The 16,261-nt window shown below is 27.1% G+C and overlaps 1 protein-coding gene and 8 non-coding genes across 10 annotated transcripts; all 9 read left to right on the top strand.

Moving 5' to 3' along the window:
• Positions 1-3,881: 3,881 nt before the first annotated feature.
• LOC100165781 (heterogeneous nuclear ribonucleoprotein-like) lies at positions 3,882-14,656 on the top strand. Of its 2 annotated transcripts, XM_029488925.1 has the most exons (9): positions 3,882-4,221; positions 8,527-8,567; positions 8,877-9,004; positions 9,071-9,349; positions 9,414-9,498; positions 10,856-10,894; positions 13,691-13,783; positions 13,866-13,922; positions 13,992-14,656. In XM_029488925.1, the coding sequence occupies exons 1-9, from the start codon at positions 4,124-4,126 to the stop codon at positions 14,060-14,062; spliced, it is 891 nt and encodes a 296-aa protein (XP_029344785.1). In that variant the 5' UTR covers positions 3,882-4,123; the 3' UTR covers positions 14,063-14,656.
• Positions 11,194-11,263, top strand: LOC115034363. The gene has a single exon (XR_003839728.1). It is a non-coding gene; the product is annotated as a small nucleolar RNA snR61/Z1/Z11 (small nucleolar RNA).
• LOC115034366 lies at positions 11,302-11,371 on the top strand. Its single transcript, XR_003839731.1, has one exon. It is a non-coding gene; the product is annotated as a small nucleolar RNA snR61/Z1/Z11 (small nucleolar RNA).
• On the top strand, positions 11,410-11,479 carry LOC115034371. The gene has a single exon (XR_003839736.1). It is a non-coding gene; the product is annotated as a small nucleolar RNA snR61/Z1/Z11 (small nucleolar RNA).
• Positions 11,533-11,602, top strand: LOC115034369. The gene has a single exon (XR_003839734.1). It is a non-coding gene; the product is annotated as a small nucleolar RNA snR61/Z1/Z11 (small nucleolar RNA).
• Positions 11,641-11,710, top strand: LOC115034367. The gene has a single exon (XR_003839732.1). It is a non-coding gene; the product is annotated as a small nucleolar RNA snR61/Z1/Z11 (small nucleolar RNA).
• Positions 11,764-11,833, top strand: LOC115034370. The gene has a single exon (XR_003839735.1). It is a non-coding gene; the product is annotated as a small nucleolar RNA snR61/Z1/Z11 (small nucleolar RNA).
• Positions 11,869-11,938, top strand: LOC115034368. Its single transcript, XR_003839733.1, has one exon. It is a non-coding gene; the product is annotated as a small nucleolar RNA snR61/Z1/Z11 (small nucleolar RNA).
• LOC115034365 lies at positions 11,992-12,061 on the top strand. Its single transcript, XR_003839730.1, has one exon. It is a non-coding gene; the product is annotated as a small nucleolar RNA snR61/Z1/Z11 (small nucleolar RNA).
• Positions 14,657-16,261: the final 1,605 nt, after the last annotated feature.

Below are 16,261 nucleotides of genomic sequence, written 5' to 3' on the forward strand. Positions count from 1 at the left end.
TACGGTTTCTACGGAAACAAAATTAAAGTATCAAAAATTTAGTTTTTCGGTGATTATTCATCGATGGTAGGTAGGACTTCGATCAAAACCATTTGTTGGCACTCAACGATGTCCACACTATCACCGTGCCAAGTTTAGTCGAGATCGGTTAATCCTTTGCAAAGAAGTATGCCGTTTAGTAAACGGCTATCCCGCGTATAAGAGCTTCGCTCAGCTTCGCCTCGTTCAGCTCAACAAAATCAGTCGTTACGCTAACTAGTAATCATTATTTTTGTTTTCGTTATATTGTTGTCTTGTCTACACATTGGTTTATCGACACTACAACGATGATCCGATACTATTTGAAAGTGTTAACATCAACCAGCTGTATGCGTGGTATTTCGTCGGTAATACTTCCGGACAATGAAAATAATTGCGTCCGACAGTTTGCCAGCCGTTCCAATGTAAGTCACATCACGCCAGTCGACCTTTATTCGTCACAAGAACGTTTGTTCTACGTACATTTACTTAAATCCTCTTCCATATAGTTCATTCGTCGCGAGTAGCTGCCAGGCTACAAGGCTTGGAAAGTACCACGAGTTGTAAACTGTAATTTTTCATTTAAAACCTACCCTGTTTATTTCAAGGCTTAAAATATCTTATATTATATTATAATACATTATATGATTTATGACTTATAATATACGAAATATAGATAGTCTTTATATAAATTAAATATAGATTTTAAAAATATTATACATATCTCGTTTCACTCTGCAGAATCTAATATTTTTTATTAAATTGAATGACATTTTTTAATAATTAGATTAAAACCATTGGTAAATAATTAGGTACCTTCATTCTATGCAAATACAATTATTAAGATTATTCTACATCTATATAGCTTATGATAGAAGAGGACAATTCTTTTAATGTACATGATGATTTGGCAACAATTATAATAACTAATAAGTAATAAGTGATGAATTATAATTATTACCTGTTTCATAATTATGTTTGTTGACGTTATTTCATTCTGATATAACTTAAAAATAATACATTAGGTATTTGTAAGTTTCAACTTCAAATTTAATTTAAACTAAAAATTGAAACATAAGGTGATACAGGAATTATAAATTTATAGCATGTAACTTAAAATAGTTTAATAGTTAATATAAATGTTGTATTTCAAATTCTAGTTGGCAATTTTGAAGAGGACAAACCCCCATGATTTTTTTTTGAGATCGTCCCTGGGCATGTCAATGCAGAATAAACAATTAATTGGTACCATCCCACGTAAGTAATCCAATTTTGTTTTATTAAAATTAACTGGTAGACTATTAGTTGAGTATTTTGAACCAGTTTATTTTATGTTATGTGCTGCAATATAATTTCTATAAATTCTTTCATAATTATAAATGCATGCTCAAAGTCGAGCTCAAAGTGCACTTCTTAATAAAATTCTCCGTAAACAATTTATACTCACAAAATGTTACGTTGAAGTTCACATTTTTTTTTTGTTTATAATGCATTTTAAATTATTATCATAGTGTATTAGTATACAACTTTGATTGTTTTAAAAAACTACTGCCAAATAAAACCTGAACTGTCATTAATATATTTTATAAAAAAAAAATGTCTTCAAGCAAATCAAATTAAATTTTTATGAGCGTTTGAATTTTATATTTTTATAACTTGGATATTCACTCAATTTCTCACGTAGCAGATTTTGTTATTTCGTTGTAATTCAAAAACGAATAACTGTAAATACATGAAAATTTCACTGAATTTTCATATTTTCATTTTCTATACACCATAAATATATTATATACATATATATATTATATTCTATACACCATAATACCGAAAATATTTTGCCTCTTTGTGAGCTGTTTACGGAAATTGTCAGTTTTCATTTTTCTTTTAGTTTTTTTTTTTCTATAAATATCAATAAAATTGTATTTGTTGGGTAAAAAAGCGTGAAAATTTAATGCAAGGCTCCTGATATATTTTTACAACAGCAGTTGAAAAACATTTAAAATACATATGTACAATTTTTTTTTTATAAGCGTTTAAAGTTCGATTTCAACAAAATATATCAAATTTAAAATTTAATAATTATTTTTAGTTAAACATGTATAAAATGTTCAAATTTTATAACTAAGAATTGAAAATTTAAAACAAGATCCCACGTAAATAGGTTATATATAAATTACTTTATTCACAATAATATCATCAATTATATACTTGGTAATATCATAGGCTGACTGACCGTTTTCGCTCAGAATCGTTTTTCTTATACAATGATACCTATTATATCATTGAATTCAAATTTACAGCGGAGCGACTTCCACTTAGCCACTTTTTTATAATCTTTTTTAAACATTTGTATGTTAAGCCACCTAAATAAATTAGTATTGGATAGTCCATTTGTTGAGGAAGGCTATATTATAACATCACGCTACGACCAATAGGAGTTAAACAGGTATTTTGAGATTTACAATGAAAATGTTTGTTTATATTGGTTGCTAATTGCTATTGGTTATAGGAGAAATAATTAGTAGAAATATAGTAATTAGTATTTAATATTTATTATTGGTTAATCGGGCAGATCAGGTACAAGCATATGCACCAAATCGAATTTTCGCACATTGCCTACCACCGGTGGCTGAGTTGCACAGTGCACTTTTTGCATAGGTACCTACTCCCACCCAAAAAGATTTGAACAATACAAGAATTGTCATTTTTTACGGAAACGAAGTGCGATGAATCAGCAATAGTTTATTATATAATGAAACATTATAAGGCCCGGAACTTGATGAACTATAAAATATTTAAAAAGTTCACGAAAAAATGCATAAAAACTAAAAAGACAAATGTTTAAAAATGATCTAAAAAAATGACGTTAAAAATTTTTTATTTTTTTGAAAAAATAGTTAAAATGCATCAATCCATCAAACAATTATTTTGAAAATGATAAAATTAATATTTGATTTAAATTTTAAATGACACACGAAAATAATATTAAGAACATTTATCTTGCTTAAAATAAATAATCTTTTTTTCGGTTTATATTTTTCTTGTTTGTTTTTTTACTAATTAAACTGTTAAAAATATAGTAAGTTAAATTAGGTAGGTAGGTAGGTAGGTACTCTGCAAAAAAACATTAAATTATAAAATATATTTTTTACAATTAAATGTGTTACATATTGGAAATTAAAGTATGCGCATGTACTGCTGGCTTTATTAAAAATTATAAATTATAGCACAAATTTTAAATCAAAATATTGCAAATATGCATAAAAAAAATTCAAAAATGGATAAAATGTACCAAATTTATAAAAAAAATCAGACCTTTCAACCAAAAAATACCGAAAAAATGCAAAATTAAATTTGTACTATTGAATTCTGCGCGACACAATTCGAATAGAATAAACTCAAATAGTCAATTAATGTAGTGTAGGCAAGCATAAGAAAAAATGATGCAAATACATCAAGTTCCAGGCCATAATAATGAATAATGATATTGATATAGGTGCCGTGTGCGTTCGTCGTCACATTTTGTGTCCATGCGCAATAAAAAATAAAAATCAATGACGCGCAGTCGCGAAATTTTAAATTTCTATACAATATTATTGTTTATTGTATAGAATGCCGTCAAGAATGCCGACTACGCCAGACTGCCAGACGTTTCATTTTTTATAGTTTCATGGCAGTAAAAACTAAAAAACAAAATCCTAATTCGAATCCGTTTCGTCCGTTTGTTTATGACGTTTTTAGTTTTTACCAGCGATCGGTTGTGTGGAGGGTGGTAGTCACTAGTCGAATAACATGGAACATTTACCGTAATAGGATGGTCACACTGTAAACTGTCGGCGTTACCCCGTGACCCCGTGGCCCGTACGACACACCAAGTGCCGACCGACGCTTGCGGCCATTTTCTAAAGCTTTCCTGCCCAAACGTCCGTCCTGCCGACTTGTACCTATCTACGTCCAGAAAATTTTGTAGCACACCAACCCGTTTCGCGTTGCCATCAATTTTTTCCTCTCGCTACCGTCACCCGGCACATCGCTCGTTCCCGACGACAACGCTTGACGGTAATCACACAGTCCGCACGAAACCCAACGACACACAGCCGCAAACATGTCGGACGAACAACCGAAAGAACAGACCAACGGCACCAACGAAAACAATGGCGTCGATCAATCCAACCTAGAGGAACAAGTCAAGGAAGACGACAGGTAATATTTCGCCGGCGGTCGCTGCTTTTTAAAGTTTTTCCGTTTTTAAGTGGATGTCATTATTTTAATGTACCTACCTACCACCTATAATAATATAATAATGTAACCGATCCTAACGACCACAAACGTTTCTCAGCGTCGGCTGCTGAAAGTGGACAACCCTCTACTCCAAATGCCCTCTTTTGCGCCTGACGCTCCCTACGCCTATGACTTTCATAACGATCAGCGGCAACTAACATTCTATTATTCACTAAAAGTGAGATTGGCATTAGAGCTGCCGGCTTAGGGGCTATAATGGTGTCCGTCAAGTGCCATCAATTGTGCTCAAAGCATTGTGTTGAAAAATGAACCGAAAGTTATTTATTGTTCAGTTTCTTACCTACGTAAGAATACTTATTGTACCTAGTGTGGCTCACTTTTTCCATTTCTTGTCCGACATTCATTGCCGGCAGTAGTACAAGTAATTTTTATGTCAAAGACGTCACATAGTGTCTTTGTAGTGCCTGAGTATTTGGTGCGCTACTAATACAGTCGTAATATTAGTCTGACTAATAACCATCTATTGACGTTAACTCCGACTTTATTTTACAGTGTTTATATGTGTGTACCAAACAATTGTCTCCTTATCCCAATTAAACATAAATTTATAACATAGGTGCCCAACATTTAAATAATATTATTAATTAAAGGTAATATGTATAATGTTCTCATTCATAATTTTATAACATTTAGGTTTGTTGTGTGGATTTCCTATTTATTTTTTGGAATTTTCTACTTATGTTTCACGTTTATTCAGGTCATTTTTTTTTAGCTCAATTGTATCTTTTTACTTATGTATTTATTTAAAATAATAGTCTTATAGTTGAATATTTAAAAGAATTAATTTAGGTTAGGTTACCATTTGTTTTCAGCAAAAGCTTAAATATGTTCATTAAATCAAAAGTATTGTAAAAACTTCTATTTAACTAATTTGTTATTCTGTATATCCCTCATTTTGGACGTTACATTTTTTTTTTTTTTTTAATCGCTAGTTTTTACCATTGTTCACTCTATGTTAATCAAATCATTAAAATTAGTTAAGCATGATTAGAAATTTATTTTTAAAATCATTAAGGTACAAAAAAAAAAGACTAAATTACTAAAGTTTTATATACCCATAATACTGTAGTCATATCCGCCAATAAGCAACAAATCGTATTAGTAAAACCCGGAGTAAAACCTAATTATTTTAAATTATGACTGTTAATAAAATTAACAATTATAAATAAATAAAATAGTTAAATAGTTTGTATTTTAAAGTTTTATTGCGTTACCTATTGTGGTTGAAACTACCAAGTGCGACTAATGATGTAATATTAACCTACTACAAAGCAATTAATGACGTTTTTAATACAATGTATCTTAAGACATTTCTCCTAGGTATAGTTAATTTATACATTTTTGATTGCTATAGGTTCTGTATCTAGAAATGTACTAAACTAAATTGGTTTAAAATTATCTCGCATCATCCCGTATATATAATGAACTACGTAAATGATACAGCAATGGTCCAAACAATCCGGAGCTTTATTTTTCACACTAGTTTAGTCTAGTGAACTTTTAGTGTGTTTGCGACTAATGTACATGTTTATTCATTGTTAAAATTATTATAATTTAAAGTAATTTCCTTTTTTCTCCTTCTGATAAACCATACCTTAAACTTTAAGCATATTACCAAGGCTATTCAACTATTCCTTTATAAATGTATTAATAAAATGGCTACTACCATATATTATATACACACACATATTATATTAACTATCCTTTAGAGTTTTTTTTTTAATATTTTTTAAATTACGTGTGCGTAAGTTAACATAACATTTTTTATCTGATACAACAATTGACTATGGTACCAACATAAATTAAAATAAACCCGGATCTTATATAAATACCCATTACTTACTTAAAAAATATACTTCCATTACTTAGGTAGATATTAAAGAGTACCTACTGTATAGTAATATAATCCAAATTTTCCAGGGCAAGTATTATAATTTCCTACTTAACTTTTTATTTAGATTTGTGTTAAAGAGTTATCCGACATAGTGATATATTAATGATGTTGTGTAAAATTATATTATAAATAATTTTATTACTTCTGTTACTGAAAAATCATAAGTAAGTATTTCTGTATTGGTCATAAAGAGACGCTACTATTGAATAAATTATTGTTTGATATTAATTTTTATTAAAGCATAAAGCTTTTAATATCGGTTTAGAACAGTTTTAAGTTTTAACTTAATTTGTAACTTACACAATAAATTGGTTAGGCTAAATCAATTACTTATCATGTAACTTAAGTTAGATTAATTTGTAAATTTTTTGTTTGATTTTATTATTATTAATAATGTTAACATATAATGTTTATATTAATAATTGTGTTAACTTAATGAAGATCTACAAGTTGGCTTGCCTACTTCTCAAGGGTTACAAATTCTCCTCAATGGGCTTCAAGATCCTTAACTTTGGATGCAAACAAAATATTTTAACTATTATAACACAATTTGAACGAGCAGAAAAGTTCATGTAAATTATTTTCCATGATAATCTGCGTCTCTTCAGGACCGTATAGGCCTATGTATCGATTACCTTTCAACGTGGTGTATAAATATGCGCAGGTGACGATCATGTCATTCATTGAAGAACGGATGTTTAAATTATGGACACATTGTACAACAGGTATACGTTTGACAATGGCTGACTGATTTTATTGCGGCGACTGTGGCAGTATCATCACCTACCAAATGGTAGGAATCATTAAGTATTAAACAATAAATAAATGGAGAATGAACTGTATTAATAACTTAGTATGAATTAAATAATTAATTATGCATCGAGTTTCAGTAAAAACTGTTTTAGAGTAAATATTATATTGAAGTTCAAGAAAAAAACATTTATGCAATTTATTATGTTACAGTTCTCGTCACTAAATAATACACACATTGATTCATTGCAGAATTTGTTGGCCTAAGATTCTGTTTTGAACTACAATTTATGGCCTGCTTGTGTAGTATTAAAAAAATAATAAAAACATTTTGTTCTAATGTAATTCTAATACTTATGTATTCTGATATTATGATTAAGTTAATATATATATATATGTTTATATGTATATATATAATTTCTTTTATTCTTTTTTTTTTAAATTTTATTTTTTGTTAGGGGTAAATTTTCCTCATTCTCCTGAAAATTAAAATTAAACGTTTGTTGTCTGCTTCTAAAAAGTAGACAATTAATGTATGGTTGTGGTGTATTAGTATAAATTGAGTAAAAAATCCATTCAAAAATATTAATAGCTAATAAGATAAACTCTGTTTGATTATCTTTTGACGGGCTTATTGTGTGTATGTAAAGATAATTAATTTACTAAAATAGGTAAATATATATTTCTATTAAGTATTGAAGAGCTCTGTTTTGATCACTTACTATGTAAATGAAAATAATTCTAATTTTTTTTTTATGGATTTTTTACTTTTAGTCTTAGAATTTCGATTAGCTGTAATTTTTTGTTATGAAGCTTAAATGCAAATTATTAATTATGTATTTTATTTTTTATAATTCCAAATATTTATAAAATTAATTTTATTAATCATTTATTTTTATGACTAATTGTATTGTAATTAATTTTTTTTTACAAAAATTCAGCTATGAGAAATATTATAAATATAGAGAACTTTCAAATACAATTCATGATTGTAAATTGAAATATATTTGAAAGTTTGTGTATCTTAAACATCCTTATCTTTTATTCCACTCCCAGTCCTTAAGTATTTCATGGAGTATAAATTTTTGTTTTTTTTACTATATAATTACTACAAATATATTTTATAACTCGATTGTAGGTTGTTTATATAATTTGTTTTATGTACATTGTTAATTTATTAAAGACATTTAATGGGAAATCGAATTTAATCATATAAGATGCAAAAGCAGTGTTTTATATAATATATTTAATCTGAAACTTGAAAAAAAAATTTGATATAAATTACCTAGTACTTGTTTTTTTTTTTCTAATATTTATACATTACTATTATTATTATAATTATGATTATTACTTATAAAAAGTTACTATGCTATATAATATCTTATATTGGGGAAAATAAACGTGTAATTTATTATCTTGTATGGGTTTTAATCTATTTTATTTTTATTAACAGCAAAATCTTAAAAATATTTTGTCTAAAATTCCTTGTCTTTATATCCAATTTTAACTTATTTAAAAGGAATATCATAATGTTTTATATAATTTGATTTATTTAATTTTAGGAAATTATTTGTTGGCGGTTTAAGCTGGGAAACAACAGAAAGTGAGTAAAATTTTAGCTTATATATAATTAAGTAGCCTATTCTAAAAAAAATCCCTACACAAGTTTTTACAAATTCTTTTTTGTTCTCTTATTAATAAATGCCACATTACTATTAACCACAATGTGCTGAACTTGAATTGTACCTATTGATTAAAAAATATCTAGATAGTGTCAATCTCCTTAATAGTGAATAAAAATGTATTTTTCTATCATTTCAAGAATACCCATGAATTTAAACTTTAAAAACTCCTTTGCTTGGCTACCCAACAGAAATTTTAATAATATAATAAAATAATATTTTATTTGCAGAGGAATTAAAAGAACATTTTGTTCAATATGGAGAGATCACTAACATTAGTTTAAAGACTGATCCAGCGACTGGGCGTTCCAGAGGATTTGCTTTTATAATTTTCAAGTCTGTTGACGGATTAAATAATGTAAAGTTAATTTTTTTAAAAATATTTAGTGTAATTATTTTTACAGTTTTATATTTTTTCAAATAGGCATTTGCTGCTGGTGACCATGTTATCAATGGCAAGAAAATTGATCCTAAGAAAGCGAAAGCAAAACAAGAGAAAGTGTTTGTTGGTGGTTTGCCGTCTGATGTAACAAATGATGAAATCAAAGAATTTTTCGGAAAATGGGGTGTCATTGTTAACTTAGAAGTTCCCTTTGATAAAATGAAAAACCAACGTAAGGGTTACTGTTTTATCACTTATGAATCTAGTGATAAGGTACAAGATCTTTTTAAAACTGCCAAACAAACAATTAAAGGCAAAGAAGTATGTACCAAATATTCAATTATTTATTTATCTTTTTAAATATTTAATTTTGGTATTTTTATAGGTGGATGTTAAAAAAGCAGCACCCAAGCCTGCTAATCCTTATGCTAATCCTAAAGCAATGAGAGGCCGAGGAGCAGCCCGTGGAGGTAAATTAAACTTTTATACAATTATTTATACTTAGCAAATTAGAAAAAAAAAACTCAAATTAGATAATTTTATAAAAACCACTTATTATATTTTATGAATAATGTTGAATACAGAAGAAACCATGTATTCCTTTCATTAAAACAAGTTAATTTTAGATTAATAATGAAATATTCAATGCAAACCTTTTTCTGAAACTATTTTACCAGATAATTTTACATTTTTTTTTTTTGTAACATAATTACATTGCATGTCTCCTTTCTGTATTTAACTATTCAATTGCTACTTAATTTTTCTCATAAATAGTTTTTATTAGTTGTACTTGGTAGTATTTATCTAAATTAGCTTGAGATATACAATGGAATTTGCTTCTTTATTTATATTTGAAAAAAATGAACTTTTAAGCAGTTTAATATCTAAGCTATTGATCAATATTATCGTATAAAATGAATAATTATGAATTTCTCATCTCAAGTATGTTAGGTAGGAATACAAATGAAGTATATAAGGTTATTGTATACTAAAACAAAAATACAATATTTGGTTTGCAACAAATTTAATTTAACTAGTATTAAATTAAATCTAATAAATAGTATGTCAATTAATGTGAATCTCTTATATTAGTTGAATATAATATTGTTATAAGGATTTGTATTGCGTCCCAGGTTTTTTTTTTACACATAGTTTTTATTATAACACATTAAGCAGTAATTTGAACCATTATGGTTTTTTAAAAAATTTTCAGTAGAGAGCCTTCCAGTGGTAAAAGGTAAGTGTTAATGGGGTAACCAAATAAACAAAAATCACAATTAAGTTTTCCATTCTTATCAGCATCAGCTTGTTATGCTTAGTAGTTTTGCCATTTACTCTTTCATTTTTTTTTTTCATTACATTTGTTTTTAAATTAACAAAAATCAATTAGTGAAATCTAGTTTGAACTTACACTATCTGGGTCGCAATACTTAATATCAAAATTTATGGATTGCAATTATTTTCGAGTCTTTAGTTCTTATAGACGCAATTTTACAGCGTCTTTTTATTTGTGCTTCAGCTTGTAATTAAGTAATGATTGATGAAGACTTCGACAAAAACCGAGACAAGTAATTACTATGCACCATTTTTAGTCTAGTAAAAACTTAAAAATAAAAAACTTTAGATGGGATAATTTTAATTTTATGGTATTACTGAATTATGCTGAAACAAAAGGTTTAAATCAATTTTGTTTGGGAAAAATAAGTTTTATTAAAGTTTATTTTTGGATTTGAAAATATTTTTAATGGGATTTTAACTTTTTATTTAAAAAATTAATTAATTAATATTTTTAAAAATAAAATTATTTTTTTACCTTTTTTGTTTCAGCATATGGGCCGTATGCTGCACCATACGGGACATATGGAGGTAAGACTGTTTTTCTTTTGAAAATAAATTAATGTTTTTAAATAAACGAAATTAATACCAATTCAATAATGCTAAGCAGAAAAGTTTTGTGTATTTTTATTGTGATGCGATTGAAAACAGTTTAATTTAATTTAACTGATGATAAAATCATGATTCTTCGATAATATACCTTTTTAATATTGATCATAAGCTTCGGTATCATCTCTAGGTTATTCTTGGTTGGATTAAGTTAAGTGCTAACTATCTATTGCTGATTTTTTCGAATATTCTGAAAATATATACCTATATTTTAAATAATGTATTAATGATGAGTATTTATTAAGTCAGTTCTGCTACTGAAAGTAATTGAAGAGAATAATTTTCTGAAATAATACATAGTAATACAAATGTTTTAGTATGATTATAAATATTAGTGATGAGTATTTATTTAGTCAGTTCTGCTACTGAAAGTAATTGAAGAAAATAATTTTCTGAAATAACACATAGTAATACAAATGTTTTAGTATGATTATAAATATTAGTGATGAGTATTTATTAAGTCAGTTCTGCTACTGAAAGTAATTGAAGAAAATAACTTTCTGAAATAACAAATGTTTTATATATTAAAAGTTGTTATTACTATTTTAAGTAAATAACACAATTGATGATGAGTATTTTTTAAGTCAGTTCTGCTACTGAATGTAATTGAAGACAATAATTTTCTGAACAAATACATAACAATACAAATGTTTTAGTATGATTATAAATATTAGTGATGAGTATTTATTTAGTCAGTTCTGCTACTGAAAGTAATTGAAGAAAATAATTTTCTGAAATAACAAATGTTTTATATATTAAAAGTTGTTATTACTATTTTAAGTAAATAACACAATTGATGATGAGTATTTTTTAAGTCAGTTCTGCTACTGAATGTAATTGAAGACAATAATTTTCTGAACAAATACATAATACAAATGTTTTAGTATGATTATAAATATTAGTGATGAGTATTTATTTAGTCAGTTCTGCTACTGAAAGTAATTGAAGAAAATAATTTTCTGAAATAACAAATGTTTTTTATATTAAAAATTGTTATTACTATTTTAAGTAAATAACACAATTGATGATGAGTATTTTTTAAGTCAGTTCTGCTACTGAAAGTAATTGAAGAAAATAATTTTCTGAAATAACAAATGTTAAATATGTATTTTTATTTCCTTTTAAGTCAATAACAAATTGTTGATGAGTATTTTTTAAGTCAGTTCTGCTACTGAATGTAATTGAAGAAAATTATTTCCTGATAAAATAAATTTTAATACAATATTGTTTCTAGTATTAGTATTAGCGTTGGTTATGAATACTATAGATTTTTCATTGTGGTACAAAATATACTAAGCTAAATTTAATGTCAATCATGGTGTTTTATAATCCAGAATCGCTAGTAAATTTAGTGTAGCTTATTTTGTAGCATAGTGAGCGATCTAGGTATAGTATTCAAAATCAATAGGTATTAGTGATGGGTATTTATTTAGTCAGTTCTGCTACTGAAAGTCATCGAAGAAAATCATTTTCTGAAATAACAAAATATGTTTAATATATTATTATGTATTTTTATTTCTATTTTAAGAAATATCATAATTAATGATGAGTACTTTAAGTCAGTTCTGCTACTGAATGTAAATGAAGACAATATTTTTCTGAAAAATCTAGTTTTAATACAATTGTTTTTAGTATAAGTATTAAGGATGAGTATTTTTTAAACCAGTTCTGCTACTGAATACAGCTGAAGACTATAATTTTCTGAAATTAAATGGAAAAAAAAAATATTTTACCCCAAATTATATTCAAGCACATTTTTTTCAGTTTTAACCAATAAATAAGTACATATTATAATATATCATATTTACTGCCGTGAAAATTATTTTGATTTAAATTTGACTCTCTTATTATTTCACTTAATCGATTTTCTCATATCCAAATAACTTACTTGCCAACGTGAATCATGTGACCCAGTAAAATAAATAAAAATTATAATGTTATATAAAATAAAAAATGTAATCACTTGATCATTTTTTGCATAACTCCACATGTTCTGTGGCTTAAAAATTTACCTACTTAACATTTGAAAAACAATCAATTGTGCTTGTAACCATTGTAACTTGTAAGCGGATAACGTTATTGATGATGAGTATTTAATAAGTCAGTTCTGCTACTGAATGTAGTTGAAGAAAATGATTTTCTGAAATAATAAATAATATGGTTGTTTCCGTCTTACAAATGCAGAATATAGCAAATTGTACGATCTAAATAATAAATTTAAATCTGTTTAATTTTAGAGTGAATTGACCTATTATCAAATTTAGAAATAAGACTATCTAGTTGTCATAGTATGACAGTTTTTTTATTTAATTTTTAAGGGAGTTATGAATATTTTGAAATTGTAAATTGTTTGTACTTTGCACTCGCTTTAAAATAAAAATATATAAGAACTAATCATTCATATGATAATGTTCTAACTTCTTGATTTCATAGTTAATCAATTTACTCTAAAATTAAACTCAACAGAATTGTTCAGAAGTGCGAATGTTGTGTTGTGTGTTTGTAAGACAAGACAATGTATGCAGGGCATAGTGTCCTCTAAATATAAGTATAATTATTGTCATTAAATAATAGTATTAATGATGAGTTATTTTTAGTCAGTTCTGCTACTGGATATGAATGACGAAATTGAATTGACAGAATTGTCTTGTTTTTAATAAAATTATTTATTAAAATATTTTATTTAATTTTCATCTATAAAAATTTAATTGTTCACAGCTTACCCTCCTCAAGGATATGACTATTATGGGGGAGCGACATACCCAGGTTACGAAGCTGATTATTATGGTAGCTATGGCTATGCTGGATATGGTAAGATGGATAACAATTAGTTTGAGGTTTTAATGTTTATTAAATAAATGTTTGTAACTATAAAAACATAATATTTATTCAGATTATGGTTATGGATATGAAGCTCCGCCAGCTCCTGTTTCTGCTACTAGAGGCCGAGGTAACAATAATAAATGCAAATACAAAATGAAAATAATACTTAACTGTGGTGTGTATCATATTTTTATAGCTGCATTTAATGGTGCTGGAAAAACAAGAGGAGCATCTCGAGGATCCGGTGCAAGACATGCTCCATATTAAATTTTAAATACTATTCTCCCTATTTTTGTGTGTGTTTGTATGTTCGAGTGTGTACACTTTAAAATGACATAATCTTTTTTTATATATAAACAAATCATTTTTCTTGATGACAATAATGACTTGTGAAAATAGTAGAACTCCTCCTCCCTTCTCTAATTAGCGATATATGTTTTTAACATATAATCAATGAAATGTACAAATAAAACATAAAATTAATATTATTTTAATTAAGCACAAACCATATGGTAAATTATAATATAAATTTACTTTTTTTTTACTTTTTAGTTTAGTTTGTATTTTTATTTCCATTAAATAAAAATGAATTAGACATTTTTAAAGACTTGCACTACTTGTGCATATATTATTATACTAGTTAATTTTGGTTTACTTGTGTGATTTTTATATGATAATTTAATATGTTTGAATTTTTTTTTGTATAATAAATATAATATATCATATAATAAAATATTTTAGGGCTTTTGCAATAGATATCTGATACTTATATTGGACAAATGAAAAATAATTGTTCCATTGAAATTAAATATGTATTTATTTATATAAATTAGAGAACAATAAACTTGAATCCATACGATATTTTCTTTAATGAATGAATCACATGATTGAAATAACAATATGTCGACATGCGCAACGAATAAGGAAGTAACTCAATTTTTCAAAAAAAATTTTTTCTTTAGGGTATCACTTTTTCTGGGAGTCAAACGAAGACAGCAGTAAAGGGGGGTTCACACTATACCGTGTCGTGTAAAAAAATCACGGTTACCATAGTTACAAAACGATACCGCATAGTTGAATATTAATATTCAACTATGCGGTATCGTTTGGTAACTGGTAAGCCTGATTATTTTACACGACACGGTGTAGTGTGAACCACTCTTAAAACTATTTTATTGTGTAGAACGTATGCAATAAAATACTAAAATGCAGTTGCTGCCGTTAGAAAAACAGTGATACCCTATGGAAAATTTGGATAATCAAGTTACTGCCGTATCGTTGCACATGTCGATGCATTGCCTTACAAATTATGATATTATAAACTTGAGATTAGATATTCTTTTCTCAATATTTCAGCTTTGATAATTATAATAATGCATCTAGTAATATACAGTATATATTATACAGTAACTGGCTATTTGCCCATGGGCTAAATATGAAATAAGTCGAAAAGTTGATTAATTGGCAATCGCATTTAAAATAACAAGTAATAAAGACACACAGAGGGGATTTGGGATAATTTTCAGGGTTGCAGTGATAAAATACTAAAATCAGTGTTTGAATTTGAATTGTTCAGGTTGTATCATAGACTAATATATTATGTTGTAGTGCTACGGTTGCGTGCGTACATTATTTCACAATGACTACTGAAGTAGTGATGGTAAGAAATAGCAGTAGCAGTGTAAATAGCACTGCTATTTTACATTAGAAACAGCAGCCAGCTAATCGAAAATAACAACAGCAGTGATTGCTATTTTATATTATTGATATTTTTTCTATTGCCTACCCTGATGATATCGTCCTCACATTAAATTCTAAAGTGTTAACTGATATGATTTTGCTATTTATGTGATATCGAAAAAAATAGCAAGAGCTGCTGTTTATCATTGCTATTTTACATTAGCAATAGCTATTGCTAATTAGATAAATAGCATTTTACCATCACTATACTAAAGTATAAATGAAAATTGGCTATACTGAGAAATGAATTCAATTTTGTCAATTAATACATTGGTTTGTCGAAAATAAATTCAACCACTGTTGTACTAGTATATTTTACGTATTATAGACCATAGTATTTGATATTCAGCATCTGGATTATGAAAACGGTCAGGTTAGGAAGTTTCTAGTGTTGCCTGTTACTTTTCAGAGCATAAGAAATTTCAATTTATGTTGAAGTTGTAGAGTATAATATCCGTCTTGTTTAATCCTTGACTAGTTTGGTGGACCTGGATGAGAGGTTTTAAGTTCTTTTCATAAACGTATGCAAAAACCTTGCTCTAGTAAGTAGTATTATATTGTAAGATAAATATTTTTGAATTTAAGGCTCGCCTGTAGATTTATGCAATTATTTTGTGGAAAAATATAAAGAAAAACCACCTAACCCTCGATCAAATCCAATTCTGATAGGTCGTTATTTTTTTTTGTCTTTTTGGTTGTCATGTTATAATACCAATAATTAACTAA

Source organism: Acyrthosiphon pisum, chromosome A2, assembly GCF_005508785.2.
Source record: "Acyrthosiphon pisum isolate AL4f chromosome A2, pea_aphid_22Mar2018_4r6ur, whole genome shotgun sequence".
NCBI classification, from domain to species: domain Eukaryota; kingdom Metazoa; phylum Arthropoda; class Insecta; order Hemiptera; family Aphididae; genus Acyrthosiphon; species Acyrthosiphon pisum.

Coding starts and splice junctions, on each gene's coding strand:
- LOC100165781 (XM_029488925.1), top strand. CDS start 4,124: ATGTCGGACGAACAACCGAAAGAACAGACCAACGGCACCAACGAAAAC. Junction 10,895..13,690: donor ACCATACGGGACATATGGAG/GTAAGACTGTTT, acceptor AATTGTTCACAG/CTTACCCTCCTCAAGGATAT. Junction 13,784..13,865: donor CTATGGCTATGCTGGATATG/GTAAGATGGATA, acceptor ATATTTATTCAG/ATTATGGTTATGGATATGAA.